This window comes from Mercenaria mercenaria, chromosome 9, assembly GCF_021730395.1.
Source record: "Mercenaria mercenaria strain notata chromosome 9, MADL_Memer_1, whole genome shotgun sequence".
NCBI classification, from domain to species: domain Eukaryota; kingdom Metazoa; phylum Mollusca; class Bivalvia; order Venerida; family Veneridae; genus Mercenaria; species Mercenaria mercenaria.
The window spans coordinates 52,357,085-52,383,602 of record NC_069369.1 but is presented as its reverse complement, the minus strand read 5'-3'; the positions used below and the strand labels follow the sequence as shown (position 1 = coordinate 52,383,602).

General features: G+C 34.9%; 1 protein-coding gene across 7 annotated transcripts in view; it reads right to left on the bottom strand.

The window, feature by feature from the left end:
• LOC123547119 (nuclear hormone receptor HR96-like) overlaps nucleotides 1-26,518 on the bottom strand; it is a 277,908-nt gene that overhangs the window by 96,589 nt on the left and 154,801 nt on the right. For 5 of the 7 annotated variants that reach the window (XM_045333954.2, XM_045333955.2, XM_045333950.2 and 2 more), the window contains one exon: nucleotides 8,617-8,654. In XM_045333954.2, coding sequence (XP_045189889.1) covers nucleotides 8,617-8,630 — 14 coding nt within the window. In that variant the 5' untranslated portion in view covers nucleotides 8,631-8,654. Of the gene's footprint in view, nucleotides 1-8,616; nucleotides 8,655-13,034; nucleotides 13,056-23,747; nucleotides 23,787-26,518 lie in introns of those variants that run through there. The other 2 variants (XM_045333951.2, XM_045333952.2) reach the window with 2 other exon arrangements.

Sequence of the window (26,518 nt, the reverse complement as noted above, 5' to 3'; positions counted from 1 at the left end):
ACCTTGAGCACTTCGTGCTCAGGTATGAGCTAAAAAAAAATACATAATTATCAGCCTCTATGTTGTTATCAAGGTTTCTATTTTATTTGACCTAATGACCTAGTGTTTGACCTAATATATTGACCTGAATTTGATAGAGACAAAATATTGTGTCCAAATTTCATTAAGACTGGATCAGAGTTGTGATCTCTAGGGTATTAACAGTGAAAATGTTAAATACAGCATGAGGCCAGACAATAGACACAGCCAGATCCTTGAGCTTGAATTAAATGAGCTTCAACATGAGAAAACCAAAATAGTGGCTTTGTGACCAGCATGGATCCAGACCAGCCTGCGCATCCGCACAGTCTTGTCAGGATCCATGCTGTTCACTTTCAAAGCCTATTGCAATTAGAGAAACTGTTAGCGAACAGCATGGATCCTGACCAGGCTGCACAGATGTGCAGGCTGGTCTGGATACATGCTGGTCGCAAAGCCACTACGTTGGTTTTCTCATGGCATGGCTCAAATGAGCTTAGACAAGCTTAAAGCCTCTTTTTTACTAGTTGCATTTATTTTGAAAGTCAACAAGAAATCATTGTATATGTTCCTGCCCCTTCCTTTTAACTTACTTCTCCTGCTCTGGGGATATCCAATGCGTAAAAGCCCCTAAAAAGCCTGTGCGTATGCATTTCTAGTACGCATATCAGGTCAGGAGTACTTTTTTACTTATTTATACAACATACACCTGATGAACCCCTTACATTATAATACAGCATATTAGCCTGCCATGTCTAATCTAAATACTTCTATGTTTATCTACCAGATATCTACATGCTTTTGGAATGGAGCCATCAACTTAATCTTGACACCTTAAACATATTTATGTTAAAGATAAAAACAATTCCCACTATTTTTTTTTTAAGTTGAACAATATACAGCATGTTAGTTCAAACTATTTTAAGTTCATTTAATCCAAAGAAAGGTGCACTGGAAGTCAGCTTTCTGAGATGAATGATAGAATTAATACCATAGAATGGGTAATGTTCCCATCTGTTTAATTTTTATGATTTTGATAGTTAACAGCTCTTTACCTGGCATTTCTCCACTGTTTCAAATATACTACTCACAATTATTTGGTTATATAATTAATTTTGAAATAGACTGTCAAAGTCCTTTCATTTACAAGTCATAATCTCTTCTAACAGATATGTTAAATTACTTCCCTTTATTTGGTTAAAGCGCAGTTAACTTCTCTTGCTTCAATACAGATGTTCAAAATGGTTTTCAGACTTTACAAGCATCACTATCCCTTAATGCTGATGAAAACAGAAACACTGCTAACACTGGCAATATTTATATATGAGCCGTGCCATGAGAAAATCAACATAGTGGGTTTGCGACCAGCATGGATCCAGACCAGCCTGCGCATCCGCGCAGTCTGTCGGTCTCCATGCTGTTCGCTTTTAAAACTACTGGAATTGGAGAAACTGTTACAACAGCATGATCCTGACCAGACTGCGCGGATGCGCAGGCTGGTCTGGATCCATGCTGGTCGCAAAGCCACTATGTTGGTTTTCTCATGGCGCGGCTCATATTTATATACACCATTTTGTTGTTGTTTTTCTTGGTGACAATTATATACTGGACAACAAGTTCCATTCAAGAGTCTGCAAATGCCTATAATATGATGGCTGGTGAGGTCAAATCTACTGGAACAGGCCAATTGCGATTGCTGCAGTCATAGCTTGAAATATAAATTGCAAGAAACTTGGAAATAACATTTCCCTGTGAAGATATCTATATATACTTTTCACAAACAAATAAAGCATTGAAGATTCTTAGTAAACAAATCTATGCAAGCTAAAGATAAATCTATTTCATTACTTCATCTGTCATCTAAATTTTGGTTAAACTAGGTTAAACAAACAGAACAAGACAAATTATAGAAACAGACATCTATGATTAAAATCTATTCAATTTATAAAACATCCACCTCCATAAAATTACATATCAATTCATGTTAACCTGGATCTTTAAGTTTCTAAACTCTAACATGATAGGATAATTTTTTTCAGTCAATATTTGAACTGACCAATGCCAATGACAGTTTGCACCTCCAAATTCAGCTCATACACTCAAGGGAGGCAATCAAAAATACTAAGGGAGGTAATCGAAAATACTAAGGGAGGTAGTCAAAAATAATGAAGTAAGAAATCAAACAGTATAATAATTATATTTCAAGCGCACTGCCTTGCAAGAGCACTGCCTGCGGGTGCCAAAATTTGTTCCCTGTTTGTGTTGTGATGTGTTGTGTTGTGTTGTGTTGTGTGTGTGTGTGTGTGTGTGTGTGTGTTGTGTTGTGTTGTGTTGTGTTGTGTTGTGTGTGTGTGTGTGTGTGTTCGGGTTTAACGTCTTTTTCAACAATTTTTCAGTCATATGAACGACGGTGTCTACTTGTAGCAGTGAGCACAATGCTCAACTTTATAGTGCTGCCTCACTGGAATATCACGCCGTAGACATGTGGCATGATACCCCACCCAGTCACATTATACTGACACCAGGCTGACCAGTCCTAGCACTATCCCCTTAATGCTGAGCGCCAAGCGAGGAAGCTGCTAGTGCCATTTTTAACGTCTTTGGTATGACGCGGCCGGGGATCGAACCCACGACCTCCCGCACTCGAAGCGGACGCTCTACCACTAGGCTACAGAGGCAGTACAAGACTAGGGCCATTCCAATTTTATTCATAGTTCTTCGGAGCGACCTCATGAAAACTTTAACCTCTGAGAAAGAAAATAATAATAAAATTCACCCAATCGCATTAACAGCAAAAAAAATATTTCTTTCTTTTTTTTATTATGTAGTTAATAAAGGAAGACCAATAACCATTAATTCAATCTGTGGGCAGTAATTTAATTAGTTTGTGAGCTTTATTGCACTGGATGTTTTCTGAAACCAAACATTTGTTTTTGTTTTACTTGCATTTACACAATTAAAGCTTTTTTTGTTGTTGTGCTACTTTTTACAGACATAACAAATCATAATAATGCCAGTCAAATGAACTTTAATCACAATGAAAGCATGTTATCAAGATACTTATATTTTATATATATATATATATAGTTGCATAAAGTTATTTCTTCTTACATACTAATGCCCTTGTTCCAAAATCACACAATACTGAATAATTCAAAAACATTCATAAACCAATCATTTATCTACATGTACATTATTTTAGTTCCCATAAATAAATTGTTGTGCATGTCACTTTTCTGTTTGCATGTTTTTCCTGTTCAAATTATCTGCATTTGTATATGAAAGTGGGTGGGGTAAGGAATTTACTATTCAGACCAGTCAGGATTTTCAAATTTCTAAAGCCCTGCTTTGAATTAATAATATTAATGCATGTCAATCTCCATTTCAGACCTAAATTAGGACTTTGTCTCAGTAAATGTAATCACTGTTAGAAAACAAGAGGGCCCTGAAGGCCCTGTATAGCTCACCTGACCTATTGACCTAAAGATCAGATCATTAAGATTAACAATATGACCAAGTTTCATTAAGATATGGTCATAAATGTGGCCTCTAGAATGTTAACTAGCTTTTCCTTGTGACCTAGTTTTTGACCCCACATGATCGAAATTCGAACTTCACCTAGAGGTCATCAAAACAAACATTCTGATTAAGTTTCATAGAGATATTGCCATGAATGTGGCCTCTAGAGTGTTAACAAACTTTTGCTTAGACTTGACCTGGTGACCTAGTTTTTGACTCATCCAAGACTTTATTGAGGGTAACATTCTGACCAAGTTTCATTAAGATTGGGCCAAAATTGTGACCTCTCGAGTGTTAACAAGCTTTTCCTTTGATTTGACCTGGTGACCTAGTTTTTGACCCCACCTGACCCAGATTGGAACTTGACCTAAAGATCCTAAAGATTAACTGACCAAGTTTCATTAAGATACGGTCATAAATGTGGCCTCTTAGAGTGTTAACTAGCTTTTCCTTTGATTTGATCTGGTGACCTAGTTTATGAACCTACATGACCCAGATTCGAACTGGACCTAAAGATCATCAAGATTAAAATTCTGACCAAGTTTCATGAAGATATAGTCTTAAATGTGGCCTCTTCAGTGTTAACAACCTTTTCCTTTGATTTGACCTGGTGACCTAGATTTTGACCCCAGATGACCCAATATCTAACTTGTCCAAGATTTTATTGAGGGTAACATTCTGAGCAAGTTTCATTAAGAGTGGGCCAAAATTGTGACCTCTAGAGTGTTAACAAGCTTTTCCTTTGATTTGACCTGGTGACCTAGTTTTTGACCACAGATGACCCAATATCAGTTGTCCAAGATTTTACTGAAGGTAACATTCTGACCAAGTTTCATTAAGATTGGGCCAAAATTGTGACCTCTAGAGCGTTAACAGTCAAATTGTTGATGACGGACGGACAATGGACGGACGGCAGACACAGGGTGATCACAAAAGCTCACCTTGAGCACTTCATGCTCAGGTGAGCTAAAACTGCTAGGTTACGTTTCATAGCTATTTTAACTATTCAAGTCACATATTTATGTCATTATGGTCTAAGCTTATAAAATGCATTGTTGTATATTACATATTTCACAATTATGAAATAGCTGAACCATGTTTTAACATACAGAAACAATACGATCCTGGTATGCATTTGTAGAATAATTTCACAATTGTGTATCACAATGAAGTGAATTATACATGCAGCATATCCAAACCAAACTACAAGCATGCCGCAAGCTTGTGAGAAGTTTGCCATAAGCTTGCGCAAGCTTACTTGCAGTCATGTAATATAATGCTTGCAGATGCTAGCATAGAAATTAAGTTTGCAGATAAGTCTTGCATCGCAAGCTTGCAGCTGGCATCCTGCAATCTTAATACTTTTTAAGATTGCAACTAGCTTGTGATCCTGTAACATTTTTAAAACTCTTTCAGTTCATTGATACGTAAAAAAGGGAGGTAATACATTTAAACAATTATTAATTTTTTTTATGTCAAAATACGTTGTTTTAAAAAATATTGTCCCAGATTTTTAAGTCTTTATCTACTGATCACTACAAATAACATTTATCAAAATGCAAGAGTTTTATAAATTGTGTAATTTGTCAATTTAAAGGAAGTACTTAATATTATACAATTTTTAGACTCTCTGCTCACAAACCTTGAATAGGTTGATGAAGATAGTCCTTGACATGCAAGGTTGCAAGCTTGCACCACAGGAGTCTGAAATTCTATCAATAAGACAATAGGTCTATCTTTACAAAACAAGAGGGCCATGAAGGCCCTGTATCGCTCACCTGACCTATTGACCTAAAGATCATCAAGATCAACATTCTGACCAAGTTTCATTAAGATATGGTCATAAATGTAGCTCTAAAGTGTTAACAGCTTTCCTTGATTTGACCCGGTGACCCAGTTTTTGCCCCAACATCACCCAGATTCAAACTTGACCTAAATATCATCAGATTACATTCTGATTAAGTTTCATGAAGATACAGTCATAATCTGGCCTCTAGAGTCTTAACAAGCTTTTCCTTGATTGACCTAGTGACCTATTTTTTAACACACCTGACCAGATTTAAACTTGACCTATAATCATCATGATTAACATTCTGACCAAGTTTCATTAAGATATGGTCATAAATGTGCCTCTAAAGTGTTAACTAGCTATTCCTTTTATTTGACCCCCGTGACCTAGTTTTTGACCCGACATGACCCAGATTCGAACTTGACCTAAAGACCATCAAGTTTAACATTCTGACTAAGTTTCATGAAGATATAGTCATAAATGTGGCCTCTAAAGTGTTAACAAGCTTTCATTTGAATGACATAGTGACCTAGTTTTTGACTCCATCTGACCCAGATTAAACTTGACCTAAAGATCATCAAGATTAACATTCTGACCAAGTTTCATTAGATATGGTCATAAATGTGGCCTCTACAGTGTTAATTAGCTTTTCTTTGATTTGACTGGGACCCAGTTTTTGACCCGACATGACCCAGATTCAAAATTGCCCTAAAAATCATCAAGTTTAACATTCTGACCAAGTTTCATGAGATTAGTCATAAATGTGCCTCTAGAGTGTTAACAAGCTTTTCCTTTGATATGACCTGGTGACCTAGTTTTTGACCCCACCTAACCAGATTGAACTTGAGCTATAGATCATCAAGATTAACATTTTGACCAAGTTTCATTAAGGTATGGTCATAAATGTGGCCTCTACAGTGTAAACTAGCTTTTCATTTGATTTGGCTTGGTGACCTAGTTTTTATCCTACATGACCAGATTCAAACTGGACCTTGAGATCATCAATATTAACAATCTGACCAAGTTTCATGAAGATCCAGTTCATAATGCGGCTTCTACAGCGTAACAAGCTTTTCTTTGATTTGACCTGGTGACCTAGTTTATGAACCCAGATAACAAATATCGAACTCGTCCAAGATTTTATTAAGGGTAACATTCTGACCAAGTTTCATTAAGATTGTGGCCAAAAATGTGACCTCTAGAGTGTTAACAGCTTTTTCTTTGATTTGACCTGGTGACCTAGTTTTTGACCCAGATACCAATATCGAACTCGTCCAAGATTTATGAGGGTAACATCCTGACCAAGTTTCATTAAGATGGGCCAAAATTGTGACCTCTAGAGTGTTAACAAGCTTTTCTTTGATTTGACCTGATGACTAGTTTTTTGACCCCAGATGACCAATATCGAACTCGTCCAAGATTTATTGAGGGTAACATTCTGACCAAGTTTCATTAAGATTGGGCCAAAATGTGACCTCTAGAGTGTTAACAAGCTTTTCCTTGATTTGACCTGATGACCTAGTTTTTGACCCAGATGACCCAATATCGAACTTGTCCAAGATTTTATTGAGGGTGAACATTCTGACCAAGTTTCATTAAGATTGGGTCAAAAATGTGACCTCTAGAGTGTTAACAGTCAAATTGTTGACGACGGACGGACGGACGGACGGACGGACGGACGACGGACGACGACGGACGCCGGACACAGGGTGATCACTCAAGCTCACCTTTGAGCACTTCGTGCTCAGGTGAGCTAAAAAATACCCCTTATGTATATAAAATAAACACCAGGAATGAAACGTCAAAAACCCAGGGTCCCCTGAAAATACGCACGGAACACAGGGTGATCACAATTTAGCGAGCGTGGTGAAGAAATAACACTAAAATACACTTACCACACTTGACAGTATTCAAATCTGATACACTTTACAAGAGTAATCAGACATTTTCTGAGGTTTTCTGAGATTTTCAGCTGTCGCTGAAGCCATTCGCTGACGTCACAACAATAAACAACAATTACAGCGCCGGGATGAAAATAAGAAAGTAGCAATTCCCGTACTGTCTTACTTCAAATTACATAACAGACATTTTTATAATTACTCTATTAAATAAAAAGTCATTGTTCACTAAGTATCAAATTTTACTACTGAAATTTAGATATTCGCTGCATCGAAAATGGATTATCTCAAGAGTAACTCCCTTTACGGGTTTTTCCCAATCAAATTTTGTAAATTATCTTTTTATTGCAAAAGGAATCTAGGGGATATTATAGACTGATGTAAACATATAAATACTCTAATACTTAATTACTCGATGTACAAATTTTAAAGGATAAAATAAGTATTTTAAAGGATAAAATAAGTATTTTATCTTTATCTCGGTGCTGTAATTGTTGTTGCTGTTGTGACGTCAGCGAATGGCTTCGGCGACAGCTGAAAATCTCAGAAAACCTCAGAAAATGTCTGATTACTCTTGTAAAGTGTATCAGATTTGAATACTGTCAAGTGTGGTAGGTGTATTTTAGTGTTATTTCTTCACCACGCTCGCTAAATTGCAATCACCCCGTGTTCCGTGCCTATTTTCAGGGGACCCTGGGTTTTTGACGTTTCATTCCTGGTGTTTATTTTATATATATAGGGGGTATTTTTTGTAAAGATAGACTTCTATGGTCTTATTGATAGAATTTCAGACTCCTGTGCTTGCACGATGCTAATCTCGTGTCTTTTATTCATATAAGTGTACTTATAATAATTTAAACCTTTAAGTGACATATTAAAATTACAGTAGGTTACAGTGCAATTATTAATGTCAATTTACTTAAAAACAACCAAGACATTACCTAATATAAAATGCACCAGGAGTGAAAAATTTACATCTTTGAATACTAGTATGAGTGATGATGCTATATTAATGCCTTCATTTGGAAGTTTTGTAACATCATGAAAACTATTTTGTTTGGATACAACAAAACTCATACATCTTTAATGACAAAAATGCCAAGAATAAAATTGAGCGGCACCATGAGAGAACCAACATAGTGCATTTGTGACCAGCATGGATCCAGACCAGCCTGCGCATCCGTGCAGTCTGGTCAGGATCCATGCTGTTCACTTTCAAAGCCTATTGCAATTAGAGAAACTGTTAGGGAACTGCATGGATCCTGACCAGACTGCGTGGATGCGCAGGCTGGTCCGGGTCCATGCTGGTCGCAAATGCACTATGTTGGTTTTCTCACTGAGCAGCTCAAATGACTAAATCCTGAATGCAAGCTTGGAAAAACTGGCACTTACCTGAGGCTTGTCATCTTGAGGGTCTGCTCACACAGGTACTGAAAACAGAAAAAAAACAAACATAATTTTTTTTTATCCTTGTTGATGTGAAGGTCCATGAATCTGGATATAATCTGCAGTCATTATACACTTTATTTACCCACAGTGTTCCTTTTATTCACAATGTTCCTTTCAAAGACTTTCTTTTCCAAAGAGGTAACTTTTGTGGACATTGCTCACTGCCTGCCTGCTGCAGCAGATGTTCCATTTTACAGGTGTGTATAACTATTTTTCATTGAAAATCACAATATTCTCTACATCTCCAGAAATATAATTATTATCTTTTTCAAAGACAAAAACTGGTTATAATCTAGTTCTGAAACAGTTTAACAATGCCATGCTATTATCTCAAAAAAAAATGTGCATCAATTCCAAACGTTTTTTTTTTTTTTTTTTTTTTGAGACTGTCTGCCTTCATTTAGTAATAAAAAATTAACACAATAAGAACTGGTTCACCCTACTGTAACATTATTCCCTTGATCTCGCTTTGATTAATACCAAAGCTGCAGAAAAACTGTCTTTTTAGGATACCTGGAATTTAAGAAATATAACATAGCTTGATCAAATTTAAGCCTTTTTTATAGTTTTTTTCACAAAGAAAATTTCCTAGCTTAATAAAAAAAAAAAAAGCTTATAAAAATGCATAATTTATAATAGTGCTGTTTAATGTTTATGTCTTTCTTTGTTGTATCATTACATTCTAAAATATATTAGAGTATCAGACTTGTCTTTTCAAATACTGTGGAATCATTAATATTCGTGGGTGACTAATTTTCGTGGATTTCGTGGTTGACTCAATCCACGAAATTTAATCCCAACAAACAAGTAAAATTCCCATTCATTTTATGTTTAAAAATTAAAATCCACGAATTCATATCCCCACGAAATTGCCATTTTGACCAAAACCACGAAATTTCATCCCCACAAAATTAAATGATTTTACAGTAACCCTGATTTTATATAATCAAATAACTCTATACAAACAGGTATTTTATTAATGGTTATCAAAATTTAGGAAAAACTTGTAGAAACCAGAAATTTATGTTTGCTGTTGTCTCTGGGAGCAACTAAATTAAAATGAGAAACATAGGTGACAGTATGTCAAAATACGAGTTATATGACCCAGGGAAGTGCCTACACCTTTAGTATCTTGAACAATGAAATGGGTCCTATCGCTAAGGTGACTATGTCTTAGACTAGTTGACAAACGAAATAGAATGTCCTTTGTTAAAACGTATAGCTGGTGAGACCAAATATCTCTTATATAAAATTTTCCTCTGGCTACTTTGCCTAAATGATTCGCGTACCAATGATTCTTAAATGATTTCAATTATGAGCTAGATACTTTCAGGGATCAGGCTAATCACTAAATATTTAGAACTAACAATCTTCAATTAACAATAACTAGCTCAAATTCCTATAGGCTGGAGACTCTATACTTGACTGGTCTTTTTGTTGAAGGTCCTGTCAGACAATGTCTTTGAATCAACAACCTACGAGTCCTATCGCATAGATGCTCGGCCCCTGTCCTTTTAATTGAAGTTACAACTCTATATGATCGCCCTGGCTCCTGGATGCTCAACGCCATTCATCTTGAAGAACTAATAGTTAAGGTTTAGCAGTATATCAGAATTTTTTAGTAAACAAACAACATCTTTATAAACAACCCATCTGCCCAATACATTTTTACCATTCTGTCCTGTAGAACTGGATACTTAAAATATTATAAAACAGTTGTCCCCCTTTAAAACAAGAGCACCGCCTTGCGGGTGCTGACCCTCATCTGATTTTTTTGTGTAATAGAAATATTGTCCTACCCATGATTTTCTAAGTCTAAAAAGGGCCATCATTCTTGCAAAAAGCAGGATAGAGTTATGTTTCTTGATGTACAGTGTCCACTTATGATGGTGAAAAACTGTTGCAAGTTTTAAAGCAATAGCTTTAATAGTTTATGAGAAATGTTGACTTAAACATAATACTCAACCAAGAAAATGATTTTCTAAGTCTAAAAGGGGCAATAATTATTGCAAAAACAGGATGGAGTTACGCTGCTTGCTGTACAGGGTCAGCTTATGATGGTGAACAAGTGTTGCAAGTTTCAAAGCAATAGCTTTGATAGTTTAAGAGAAAAAGTTGACCTAAACATAAAACTTAACCAAGAAATCTGATATTTTCTAAGTCCAAAAGGGGCCATAAATCTTGCAAAAAGCAGGATAGAGTTATGTTTCTTGCTGTACAGGGTCAACTTATGATGGTGAACAAGTGTTGCAAGTGTTAAAGCAATAGCTTTGATAGTTTAGGATAAAAGCTGACCTAAACATAAAACTTAACCAAGAAAACTGATTTTCTAAGTCCAAAAGGGGCAATAAATCTTGCAAAAAGCAAGATGGAGTTATGTTTCTTGATGTTCAGGGTCAGCTTATGATGGTGAACAAGTATTCCAAGTTTCAAAGCAATAGCTTTGATAGTTTAGGAGAAAAGTTGACCTAAACATAAAACTTAACCAAGAAATCTGATATTTTCTGAGTACAAAAGGGGGCATAAATCTTGCAAAAAGCAAGATGGAGTTATGTTTCTTGCTATACAGGGTCAGCTTATGATGGTGAACAAGTATTCCAAGTTTCAAAGCAATAGCTTTGATAGTTTAGGAGAAAAGCTGACCTAAACATAAAACTTAACCAGGCAACGCCGACGCCGACGCTGACAACCACTCAAGTGATGACAATAACTCATCATTTTTTTTCAAAAAATCAGATGAGCTAAAAAGAATGCCATTTGTAAAGAAATAAAAGTAAACAATTGTCAAAAACGATGTTTAAACCTAGTTATGTAAAGTTTAAGCACTCGTACATAATGTTGCAAATGCATCAAAACGAAGACATTTATCAGCTTTTTAGAAATGGTGAGTTTTTAAAGGCGTTGAACTGTCAAGAGTGTGGCCCTTTCATGCAGGCCCTTTCTGAATTCAATATATATATGAGTAAACTGACAATGGTTTTGTAGAATAATAGAAATGTTTTATATGCTGTTTAATTTTCATGTAAAACAATTCTTTCTTTCTATGACTTGGTGATGTTGGAACTTTCTTCTCCGAAACATGGACCTAACTCTTAAGCATAAATATTGGAATAAACATTAATTTTGTACCTTCACTGCAAAGCGGAGTTATTCCCCAGAATTGCTAGAATTTATAATATTTGATATTTAGTATATATTATGTTTGTGTAATAATAATTTCTTTGTAACATTTCATTCAGCTGTCATTCAAATAAACTTTTAAACTGTACAGCCTGTTTAACTCACACAATAACCAAAAGAAGACAAGGGTTGTAAATATATAATAATCTTTTTTTTTTTTTTTTTTTAAAATCCTTTCAAAAAAATTCAAAAAATGGTAGTAAATGAAGAAAAACAATCCTATGACTGCATAAAATTTCGTAATATGGACACATGTTAAATCATGGTCCATAACTCCAGGAAGACTGGGCACATTTAGCTAGATATCAAACTTGGCCTAGACATTATGCGGTTATTTTTATATTCTTCGTTTTACAAACCCTCCTACGACAAAATAAACTGGGGAATTTTATTTTTCTGTCAGGGAATTTCTATCAATTTATTTTTTTATTTCCTCCTCTGTTATTATTCTTTATTTTTTACTCCATACTCCTTTCCTACAGTAAAAAAAAATTGGGATTTGAAATTTTATTTTTAATTTTATTCCCTCCTCCTAGGACACTTAGGCAATTCCACGGTTTGTAAAACGAACAATAAAAAAATAAAGGCCTAATATGCCCTAATTTTCAAATAACTGCAGAATTTTCTATTTAAATTTTAAAAGTTCAACATTTTCTTGGACATTTAGTTCGCATTCAAAGGGCTAAGCCCCTTCAAACTGGATCAAAATAAAATTCCCGAACTTTTCAGTTAATCTATATTTCCTATATCTGTATTAAATTCAATACAACATTAAATTTTATATATAACATTTCCAACAAGTCTAAATTTTATTTACTGATCATTATTTTGAAAAGAAGTTAGCGCTTCCCTCTTACAGGCATATGAGAGACAGCCAATACTACAAGCTGTAACACATTTTTAATAACAATATACCCTATATTCTACACCCTATAATATTATTTATGTACATAATACACAATATCAATTACCGCTAATAGACAACAATATACATAATCAAGTTATAGCTACCACCTACCATAGATATTGAAAATACACCGCTTTATATATTTCCAATAATACATTATTTCGATTACGAAATCAAACACAGAGAAAAAGAATCATTCGCTATTGTACAAAAAAAGATTCATTCACTTTTATCAACAGGATAATTTCATTCAATAGGAATTTAACGTACATACAGTCATGTTCATCCATAGTTTTTCCCTAGTTAGAGAAAATAGTGTTATTATGTTGCGCCGTCCACCAGACTGTGTTGCAGATCAATATTTCAAGGTTTCATTAAGACTGGCATGCAGCCTTATCAGGCCGTTGAAATTAATATTGATCAGAGAGACACTGATCAGTCGCGGAGGCACAAATATCAGCACAATGCTTGCTATTGCTGAGATAAACGAATAAACAAGAGATGAAAATTAAATTCTCTCATATCACATCGAGACTTGGAAAATCTCAAAAATTTTGATTATCGGTAAGTACTTCAATTTCTTGAAAGCTACGGAATTGCAGTAAGAGATTGGAAAAGTCTGAATTTAACTACAAGTTTAGCATTTAATAACTTCATTTCGGAACTTACAGTACTCTGATTCTTTGAATTTATGACCTACACGACTAATAACAATTTCTACACATTTAAATCTATTTGGAACACTTAATGTCACTCTATTAATAGAAAGAAGACATTGTCCAAATGAAAAACAGAGATCCCTGGAGTTCTGATAATCTCAGTTACTTCCCTTTGATACTAGTATACCATTTGCATGTTAATGTAAATAGAACGACTGTTTAACCAAAGTATGCATACTTTTAAACCAAATCAACTGAAATATGACCATATTTACCTTAAACAATTGTAATTTTTTCCACATAGAGGACTTGACGATAGTAAAGGAAATACTAGTATGTAAGTTACAGTAGTTGTAAGCTAATGCTCATAGCATGATTTTAAAGTAATAAAAAGTTAAGCAAATTCAGAGCAGCTTGACAGGCCTGAGTGAACTAAAATATCTCTGCCATGAGTAACCAGAACTATAATTTAATTGTGTCACAGGTCCTTTCTACATTTTGACAGTCAAAAGTCAGAAAAAATTGTGTAATAGAGCTGACATGACTCTACTGCCAGTAAATAAGACTATGTAATTTATCAAAATCAACGTAACAGAGAAATTAAAGAGCAGTTTTCTTTCAGAGATGAAAATATGAATTTTATTAATATAACATGAAAGCAGGCACAGTACAAAAAAGAATCCCTTCAACGCTTTTTACTTGCCGATACTTTTTAAAATCCATCGATAAGTAAGAAAGAAATAAATTGGACAAGAAATCAGGGTAAAGAAATGAACAGACACTGCAACTACTGCATACCGCCCAAAGGTGGCAGGGCAAGGATATGCATGTATGTGTTTCTAATTTCAAACAAACAATAAACACAACTGTCCAGTTATCATGTACACAACTTTCCAGTCATCATCTTTCTTTTCTATATTATGAATAACTATCATCCTGTCTGTTCTAAACTATCCACTGTTATCCTATATCCATACACAACTGTCCAGCTATCATCCTTTCCACAACTGTCCAGCTATCATCCTTTCCACAACTGTCCAGCTATCATCATTTCCATAACGATCCAGCTATCACCCTTTCCATAACTATCCAGCTATCACCCTTTCCATAACTATCCAGCTATCACCCTTTCCACAACTGTCTAGCTATCATCCCAGCTATTACCATTTCCACAACTGTCAAGCTATCACCCTTTCCAAAACTGTCCTGCTATCATCCCTTTTTATGTACACTATCATATAGCTGTCATACTTTTTTATGTACACTATCATATAGTTGTCATCCTTTTTTATGTATACTACTGTCCAGTTAGCATCTTTTTTATGTACACTACTGTCCAGTTATAATCCTTTTTCTAGTTATTTACAGTATAATTTCTGTACACAACTGTCAATTTATCATCACCTGCTGTTGTCCTATTTGCATTAAAATACAGAACTTTTAACTAAGTGATCATCACCGCTGTCCAATTAACATCCCATTTCTATACAAAACTGTCCATTATCATCCTATTTCTATATACAACTGTCCATTTAACATCCTATTTCTATACACAGCTGTACAATTAACATCCTATTTCTATACACAACTCTCCTTTAACATCCTATTTCTATACACAACTGTCTATTAACATCCTATTTCTACACACAACATCCTATTTCTATACACAACTGTCCATTTAACATCCTATTTCTATACACACTGAGCTGTCCAATCAACATCCTATTTCTATATACAACTGTCCATTTAACATCCTATTTCTATACACACTGAGCTGTCCAATCAACATCCTATTTCTATACACAACTATCCAATTAACACCATTCTGCTTTTCTTCACAACTGCTAAATTAATATCTTCTTTCTCTCTACACAATGGCCAAAATAGTTATCAGCAATTTTCACTACATTACTGTCCAGTTATCATTCTATTTTCTGTACAAAATTATCAACCTATTTCTGTACACACTTATCAATGCCAACTTATCGTCAGTAGACTATCGTCCTATTATTGTACATAGCTGAGGACCCAAGTTATCATTCTAAATCTATACTCTATGCAATAATTTACTTTGAAGATCAAGGTCAACATGAATGTTTTAATGGGTGACTATTATGTCCCTTATGTAAAATATAACTGCAATGAATTTCTTTGAATTTGTTTTCTTCATACAGAAGCAAAGACCATAAAATGTGTTTAGGAAATGTCATTTCATTACAGAATTATTTTTCCCCATTACCATAAATTTCATGCTTGCAAAACATTGCTCATGGGATATCTATACCTCACCATGGAACTGTTTCATTCTTCAATAACCTGTTGCTCAAAATAAAATAAAACATTCATAAATGCTAATTATATATCAGTTTCAATAATTAACCAAGTAAGTTTACTTTAAGGAGACACAGGGATCAATGTAACCATTTATAGCATCCATAATGTTTTTTTTTATTTCTGCTTCAATCAGGACACAAAAACCCATTAACAATAAAAATGTTCAGCAAAGCACATGTGTTTTTGCCAAACAGGTCTTTTTAATGGTCCCACTTCCCTCCTAAGTATACAATATACTGTGATATAATTAAATACTAAAAGGGGAATAATTTTTCGTGGATTTTGTGCTAGCATCAATCAATATTTCTCAAATCTTACAAACCAAACAAACAGAAACAAAACAATACAAAATTGCCTTTTATTTTGTTTTTCATGTCCCCACAAAACAGAAACTTTGGCAGGATACAAGCAATTCTATGCCAACAAAATAAAACATGGGACACAATATAGTCTGTGTTCAGAACATGATTGTGTTTTTTTCACAGAAGATAACTCCTAAGGCTATTAAAATTTTGTATAATTATGTCCCTTTTCTTCTAAAAACATTAGATAATCAGAGTCAAGACAGTTAGGTCAGAATATATAAGAGAAATGATAAAAAAAAAAAAAATAAAAAGATCATCTAGGCTGTAGCCAGACTAGGCACAATACTCCAGGAGACTGGTTTGTCTGTGCAGGATTATTCTGATACAAGTAAATACAAATAAATTGGAAAAGTTAACCTGTGTACCTGTGACCTTGACCTTTGTGCCACTGACTCCCAAAACACTAGTGGTGCTTAAACACTGAGAAAAGTCTGAACGCTTATAATAACTATTATACTTAGATAGACAATGTCACAACACATTATGCTCATGTTTTTAAAACGGGTGTATAATGCAATAGGTCACCCTTCTGTAACTTGTAGTGAAATGAGAAAGAGCTGCTTATATTTTACAGTTCCATACGGCTTTAAATCTTATATTGAAAACAAATGAAACAGCTGTCCAAATAGATGATATACACAATTACATGGTGAGAAAAGTGTTATTTTTAATACTGTACAGTTAGAGCAATAAAGGGAGGTAACCAAAACCAATAAATTCAAATAAACTTTCTTCTGTATTCACCGATATTCAAACCTTTGACAAATTTGAGAGAAAAAAGATATCGAAAATAGGATTTAACAACATATTAAAAGTTTTTGTATTCATGGCAAAAAAAATTGCAGCCAAATTTCATATAAAAGCATTATGAGCCTTTAAAGTTATTTTACATACAGTAGAACCTATAATATGCAGCCAGTCAAGGTAGCAACACAATGCGGCTGTTTCAAGCAGGGTGCTGCTTGAGACAAGTTGAAATTAAAACAAAAATGTCAATTTGGACATTGAGCTGACTGCCAGACTGCGTATAATACAAGTGACTGCTAAATACAGATGGTCACTACTGATTCTGCCTTTGCGGCCTGTTCAGACCAGGTCTGCACTGTTTTCGCTATTCAGCCTTTAAATAATAAATGGTACTGCCAAAACTGAATGACAAACCAGTCCATTTTAGAAATTTAACAAGGTAAAGGTTAATCCAGATGGGCGCTAAGGCAGGTTTGACTGTACATCAATTTGCAGTTCCATCCTTAACCCTTAGCCTGCTGCAGGCGAATTTAACAGCCTTTGCAAACAGCTTGGAACCAAATCAGACGCCGATTAAATCGGCGTCTGATCAGGTTCCAAGCTGTTTGCTACTCTGACAATATTTCTTCCAATTTTGGAGCAAATTGAATGAACTTTACAATTTTAGCAGACGACATTTCCAGCAGACAACAATTTATCTAGCATGCTAAAGGTTAAGAATTCAATAAAATCAGAGGACACATCATTTAGCAGCTGCAACTTTACATAAAATTTTCACAATTCGTTGACTTTGTATGCATTTCCAAACATCAACTTGATATATACAAAATGAATCTTTCATGAAATTTTGAAGGCGTATTTGATTATACTGATAAGCTTTTTATACTTCGGAATTTTTGCATGAAATATCCTCCTTTTGTGTGCCATCATGCATGTCACCTCCATATCATATAAATGTGCAAATCCGGATTAGCTATTCATCTTCAGTTTTGTGCATTTAAATACTTTAATATATTTATTAATGGATTCATAAATACTCATACCGATAGTTACACCTGTAAAAAATGATTTTCATTCATTTTTGTAATTTTTGCTTAACTCATTCATTCTTTGTTGTTTCTGATTTTTAAAACATTTTTACATTCAGTTAACCTTACACCAGTATGCATGGATTCTGTAACCGTAAGTATAAATGAATCTGAGGAATAGTGAATGTTCGGGTTTAGTATCTTTTTCAACATTTTTTCAGTCCTATAAACAATGGTGTTTACTTGTTGTAGTGAGCACAATGCACAACCTAATAGTGCTGCACCCCGTAGACATGTATACATACGGCATGATACCCCACCCAGTCACATTATACTGACACCAGACTGACCAGTCCTAGAACTGAACACCAAGCTCAAGGGTCCCAGGAAGCTACTAATATCATTTTTCATGTCTTTGGTTTGACAAGGCAACCCCTGTCTTTGGTTTGACAAGGCAACCCTGCGAAATGCAGTTCTTGAAATCATGAACACTTCACACCATTAAAGAACTTTTCATGAACTAACCTTAAACAGTTCTTGATTTGTGTTCATGAACTTCTGGACATGACTGTCCTTAAAAAGTGTTCATGAACAGTTCATGAACTACTAAAGAATCACAAGGGTTCTTGAATTGTCCATGATAAAAGGTTAATGGGAACAATCATGATGAAATTTTCTTGAATCTTTCATGCACTACTCATGACAGGTAGGGCTGTCATCGATAGAAATGATATCGATGTATCAACGATATTTTTTTGTCGATCGATTATCGGTTCCCATTTTCAAAAATCGATATTTTACAGAGACAAAACTCTATCCAAATAAACACTCAGACCCTAAAAAACAACTTAAGTTCACAAAGTTGTAAATTTGGATAAATGTAAAAAAGGAGTGAAGGCAAAATAAAAATGAAAGATGCTATTATAAATACAAATCTAATCAAACAGAAATAGGAAAGTAGGCAATAAAACTAAAAATAGCATTTACAGGAAGGTATTATAGTATGCCTATGAACAAACAGGTCGTTAACCGAACTTAATAATCGATATATCGATGTATCGTCGATATTTGTCTTCTGATATATCGGTATCGTCGATATGCCTAAGACCCAATCAATGACAGCCCTAATAATTATATAGAATTTTAACAGCATTAAAAGTTACCTCCTACAAAGCAAGGGTACAATTTAATCAGCTCAGAGATACAAATATGTCTTTCTTAAATAGGGAGGTATATTGTCATCTTTTAATGTCCAGCTTCAATTTGTTAGCCAGTTTAAATTTGGGGGTAATACAGTTTTAGAGGAAATTCTGAGTTAATTGACAGTAAAGAACAGAAAGATGTTAACAAGCATTTAAACACACAAAAAAACCCTTACAATATGAAGTACAAGTATAAAAACAGGTATTACTCTGAAAAAAAAAAAACAACAAGAGCTGTCACTAATGGTGACAAATGCCCCCCCCCCCGCAGTGCCTTGACCTTTGACCTGGTGACCCCAAAGTCAGTAGGGGTCGTGTACTCAAAAAGTACTATGATCATGTGAAGTTTGAAGGTCCTGGGTGCAGTGGTCCGCAAGTAAAGTGCCTTCATGCAAAAAGTTAACGTTGTGACGAACTGACGGACAGTTGAAAACTAATATGCCTCCTTTCGGGGGGGGCATAAAAAGACAATGCCAAAATGGACTAATAATCTGATGTGCTAAATATGTATCAAATTATCATCAATCATAACCAAATATGCTGTACGGTATATCATACCATGACACAAGGGCAAAAAAACCAGGTCAAAAGCATAAAACCTTGATCACTTTATGTTTTTTATATTCCTAACACACACTTTCTGTGTCACAATGATAAATTATTGTTTTACGAATCATACATTTTCTAGACACTTGTCGACCATCTTGCCTCAAATATATGCCCTATCAAAACCACAATTTTGCAATTAAGTCTGCTCTGATCGTTTTTTTTCAAATTTCCCAAGGGCTTCAAATTTTTATAACTTGTGTGAAATTTAAAATGTTTAAATTATATAAAGATAAAATGGGGAATACTTCAATCAGAATAGAAGATCTTGTCATTAGCATGATTTCTATTGAATTCTACCTGCCTATATTTAACAAGGGTGGCAAAGACATGTCACAATATATGCCCGTCACAGCAAAGTATTTATGAATTTTAAAATACTCTACTTTTTGAGCAGACTAGTTAACAATGTCAGTTTTCTCAATTTTGACTAATACAAGGCCCACAACTCCAGAGCAAGAAAGATGATCCACCTGGTTATCTAACTTAGCAAAGATAATATGCTCATAAACATTCTGACTAAACACTGGATAAGAAATGCTAAAGTTTGTAAGCGAACACTGCCAATTTTCACAATTTTAAGTAATTCATTGGGGCCATTACTCAAGAGTGACTGGGGGTATCTGGCTGGTTATCAAATTTGTCCATAATCATAGTAACCAAGAATGGTTAACACTGGATAAGAAAAGTTACTACTCAAGTCAGAAAGGGGACAGTCAATTTTAAGTAATTCAAGGGCAATAACTCAGGAGCCTCTGGGAAAATATGTCTGGTTATCGAACTTGTGTGAGAACTGATGCCCAAAAACATTGTGACAAAGTCTGAAGTGTATATAAGATAAGAACTGCTCAAGTTAGAGAGCAGAAACATTTTGAGTAATTCAAGGGCATTTACTCTGGGTAGACTTCATCGATGATCCAGTTGCTTACTGAACTTGGCCAAGATATTATAACAATTTACATTATGACCAAGTTTGGTGAACACTGGATAAGAACTACTTAAGTTAGAGAACAGATTGTCAATTATTAAAATATGTAGTAATTCACGGGCCATAACTGGACCAGAGCCTCTTGGAATATCCAGCTGGATCTCGAACTTAAACAAGATATTATGCCCATAAACATTGTAACAAAGTCTGGTGAACTACTGCATGGAAAAAACTCAGCTTAAGTAAGTCGTGAACAACTTTACTGGATACAACCCACACATCATTCCTTAAGTTTCGTGAGTGTATAAAATGGGCTGGGATGCTTTTTATTCTTCTTCAGTACTTGATGCAACCTCAGTAATACGCTTAATAAACTATTCAAATAGGAAATCATACAGACATATTATATGCTGTGATGAAACATTTTTCTTATATAGAAAAGATGCCTTTTTTTTAAAGATGGAAAGAAAAAAAAAACAAATTTAAAGTGTAACAAATGATGTTAAAAATGCTGCCCACAGTCACTTATAAATGAAACAATACAGTAGAGAGTATCAGTCATACTTTGACCTTAATCTAAATGTTTATTTAACCCATTTATGACATATTAATGATACCATTTATTACTAATATTCCTAATATTATAAGCAATAAATGTCCAACATGTCTGCCTCTGTGTTCAATCACAGAATTACAATAATCAAATCCTCCTAACAGTGCATTGTTAAAACTTTTACACGCACTTATGAAACTTAATGTCGTCAAAATTTCAAAAAAGTTCATGATGGAAATTCATGCAACTTATATTTTTCAATTTTTTTTTGTAATATAACATGGCATATGATCAACAAGGTATCAACTGACCCTTATTCAGACCCTTTTAAGCAAGGGAATCATTGTTTATATCTTTAGTGTGAGCCACCATGAACTCAACGGCGAGCTCCAGCACTCAAAGCAGAAACTCTACCACTGAACTTTTGAGGTTACAGGCAACACATGAAATATCTTCATTATAACCAGACAACTAGCCCATTAACGGTATATGGCCACTCTATGACCTTAAAATCATCCAGCTATACCATATTTAATGAAACTGTTTCAATATTGGACATGCTGCAACAAACAAGAATAATCATTTCTTGACAACCTCCTAATCTTACGACTTCCATTTTTAACCCTTACCCTGCTTAATTTCTATAATGAACTTGTCCATCTTTCAATTTGGACAGTACCATTAACTGTTAAAAGAGGTGCTTACCAAAAAGATACTGACTGAATGACGAACAGTGCAGATCTTGATCAGACTGCACGGATGTGCAGGCAGATAATGATCTACACCACCACGTCACAAAGGCTGAATCAATCGTGCCCAGCATTTCCTCATTTGTTACACTTTTACAACCATGGTTAACTTGTTTTCTTCTTTTTCTCGCTCCTCACTTACTTGTAACTTTAAAAATGATGATAAAATTTACTTTATTATTTCCCTTTCTTGTGAATCATTCAGGCCACTACTTTTTTATTTTTTGGTTTACAAGATATTTTTGGAAAAATGTCCACTGGTAGGTCGGGAAAAAAAAAAAAAAAAAAAAAAAGACTTTTGCCCACCATGCGTGTGAAAACCAATATTTTCTGTATTAATTGACTTAAATCAGAGGAATAAATAAAACATTAAATATCCTTTCCATTTACTTGTCATTCCTGTTATTATAAAAATTCAAACATACCAACATTTTAATATCACTGAATGTCCAAGACTATTCGTCCTGCTAGCTGTGATTCCCCGAACGATTAGGTTGTCGGGAATCACCCGACTGATAGCCGTACCTATTAGTTCGCTAATGTCGGCACGCAAAAAAACCTTGTTTTGTCCAGATTTAATAGACAATGCACCCCATAAAGTCAGCTCAAAAAAACACGCACTCATCGTGGGGGCTGCCATGATGGCTGACTGCTTTACGTGTTTTTAATCGAAATTTATGAATCATGTTACCGATATGAAAACCAGTCTACAATACCTCGGCTTTTATCGTTGTATGCATAATGTGTCCAAGATAGTGTATTCAGTCAAAAATGTCGATTCGTACTTAAAAACATTCGGTTTTTTTTTTTCGTTTCGTCCCACATTCGGTTCGGTCGGAAAAATACGTTTTTAAAAAAAAGGGAAATTGCAATTTTATTTTTTTTCTACTTTTCGGAAAATTACACTCGCCGGTTTTGTAAACCAATTTATTAAAAAGAAGTGGCCTCATTTGTTAACACTTTCTCCACTGAGATAAAATTACCAAGATTACTTCCCTTTCTTCTTACTACTTCATTTACAGTACTTTTTTAATGTGACTGATTACCTCCCTTCCTTATGACTGCCTCATTTGCAATTCTTACATTAACTAGATTACTTCCCTTTGTTTATGATTTAATACCGCTACTGCTGAGAAAATGCACGCATTAAAAAATCATTATGCAGGTAATTATTCAGCATTTAGCTCTTGAAATAATGTAATACTGTTGCTATTCTGAAAGAAATATATTAATGAGAAATGCACGAACAGGTTTTTCCCTGAATTATATCAGACAGATACTTGAAGTCAAGTGTTGAACAGGATGATAAAAGTATTAAAATATTATTCATAATCCTTCTTACCATGAGAATAATATTTTGGTCAATTTTATAAGGTAATTTTAATAATAGTTCGTTTTTGTAAACATCATGTTTGTAAACATTAAAGATTGCATTTTGTAACCTTAACTCAGGGTTCCATGTTTTAGTGTGTCTTGTATAAGAAAAACATGATATCAAGCTAAAACGAAACATAATCAAAATGTAGAAAGGTCATTTTGTAAGTAGAGAAATTTTGGTTTGAAAACGTGGAAACACGTATGACCTAGTAATCGAACTATATATGGCTGAACATGCTTTGACCAAATCACTATAATGTAGAACAGATGAACAAGTTTATATTTTAGGTCACATCAGCACAAATAAGTAGTTAACTCCACTGGCATAAAGATGTGATTCCTGCATGTTAGTCATAGAACAAATGCCCCAAGTGGGGATTTAAACTCCCAACCTTTGTATACAAAGTTCCATCATTTTGTTTTGCATAAAAATTCTTACCGGGATGTTATGATTGCTATCCATGTAAAATTTCCTAAAGTTTCATGTTTACATTTGAGATTTTAAGGACAGAATCTGGCCGAATATACTTGATGACCTCATGTGTTGTTATGCAAATATAATGCACCAATAGGAAGAAGTTGTACGATTACTGTTATCTTACTTTCACAAATAGCTTCTAAAGGTAACATTATCAGTCGAGAGTGTAACGGAAAAATGTTGTAAGTCAAACATAAGTTATGGAAGTTACAGCAATTTTCAGTCCACCACTGATAACGCAGGAAAGTCAAACCCTTACAACATTTACAAATGAAAAATTATCAAGTACCATAGGGTGAGAATACAATAGGATGAGAAATTAAAAATGATACAATGCTTTATACACCACATCCCAGACAAAACAAGAGCTGTCTCCATAGGATGACATACGCCCCCGATGGCACTTTGAATGAGTAGTTATGGCCGATGTTAGAGTTTAGGACCTTTGACCTACGGAGCTGGGTCTTGCGTGCGACATGCGTCTTACTGTGCCACACATTCATGCGTAGTTATTTTAAAATCCATGCATGAATGACAAAGATATGGACCGGACATGCCCATCAATGCACTATCATGAAAAATGACCTTTAACGTCTATGTGTGACCTTGACCTTTGAGCTACGGACCTGGGTCTTGCGCGCGACACGTCGTCTTACTGTGGTACACATTCATGCCAAGTTATTTGAAAATCCATCCATGGTTGACAAAGATATGGACTGGACACGCCCATCAATGCACTATCCTTTAAAGTCTAAGTGTGACCTTGACCTTTGAGCTACGGACCTGAGTCTTGCGCGCGACACGTCGTCTTACTGTGGTACACATTCATGCCAAGTTATTTGAAAATCTATCCATCGATGACAAAGATATGGACCGGACACGCCCATCAATGCACTATCCTTTAATGTCTAAGTGTGACCTTGACCTTTGAGCTAGGGACCTAGGTCTTGCGCGCGACACGTCGTCTTACTGTGGTACACATTCATGCCAAGTTATTTGAAAATCCATCCATCCATCAATGACAAAGATATGGACCGGACACGAAAATTGCGGACAGACTGACAGACCGACAGACTGACAGACGGTTCAAAAACTATATGCCTCCCTTCGGGGGCATAAAAAAAATCACAAACTTTTTTCCCTAAAGAAGCCTTAAAATCTTATTTCCAGTTTGCCAAAATTCAAGGACTTTTCCATTAGTTGCTTTTAGGGTTATTTTCAAGCAGTTTTCAAGTGCAAAACCTTTTATCAGTTTCTGTAAAAATGTTCTTATATATTTTCTTGTCTATATTACAAGTAAATTATTACAGTACAAGAGGGCCATCACAGCCTCAGTTGCTCACCTGTGTTTCAAAGATCAAAGAGGTATTAAAACACAAAGCAAACTTAAACACCACCCTCTAGTGGCAATGTTTTTAACATTAATCTGGTCCTGCTGCGTGAAATCTCAAACAAAACCCAAAGTGCACAATTTCACATTGCTAAATAATATTCCTATAATATTTCATTCTCCTATGGCAGATACATTTTGAGATACATGCAACACAAACTTTAAAGCCCAATTTTATGTATATTTTTTTCTAAGTAAAGGGCCACAACTCTATTCTGGCTTCGTGAAATCCCAATTATAACACCAGGTTCACAATTACTTAACTTGCTGAATGAAAATCCTTTTGAAGTTTGATGACTCCGGGTCAAATACTGTAAGTGTACTTATATTAGCGCAGCTAAATTTTAGTGCGAACGCCTTAATTTGAGTAGTTTCAACTTATTAGCGCGTACTTGTATTACCCAGTATCAGCAGCACTAAAATAACCAATTGGCGGTATCTGATTTAGAAATGAAATACGGAACGACTCGAAACTTTCAAGAATAAAGTCCATTCATGCAAACTGGCTTATTACTGCCCGTCAGAGTGTGAAAACTCTACAATACTAAATGGCTGGAGGCTGACTGGTATTCGCAATGAAAACATTCCTTTTTATCAGTATTAATCTGTATACTGTAAATTTTTACATGTATACAGAACAGAATGGTGATAATTGTTTGTTTTCAAAATCACACTTTATTTTCAAAGCAGTAAGATGTTATGGTAACGCTCGTAATTAGCGCGACCAGACAAACCGGCTATCTACTCCGAATGTATTATACATGATGTTTACGGACAATGGCGAAGATAAAATAATGCAACTTAATTTACAAAAATAGATGACTTTTTCACTAAGAGAGGTTTAAATTCTATTCAAAAAGCCTTTCTTTTCAGTCAAATATTAGCGCTAGACATAAACTAGTGCATGCCCAATCCCGCTAATAGCGCAAAAATTAGTACTCCACTAATATTAATACACTTACAGTACTTCTTGAGATATGCACAACATAAAGTCCAATGGACAGCCACATTTTTTATTACTACAGGGCAAAAACTGTGGTGTTGCTGCTGAATGACAATCCTGTGAAGTTTGATAACTATGGGTCAATCACTTTTAGAGATATGTCAATGACACAAATTCTGACGAACGGACAGATGGAAGAGGGCAACTCTAAGTGCATCTGACCTTAAGGCCTCTTTAAGTGTGACCTTGACCTTAGACATAGGGACCTAGTTCTTGCGCAAGACATTCTGTCTCATGACGGTGAACAATTGTGCCAAGTTACATTAAAATCCCTCCATGCATGAAGAAGAAATGCTTCGGACAAAGCCATTCTTGAATTTGACCTTTGACCTCTAAGTG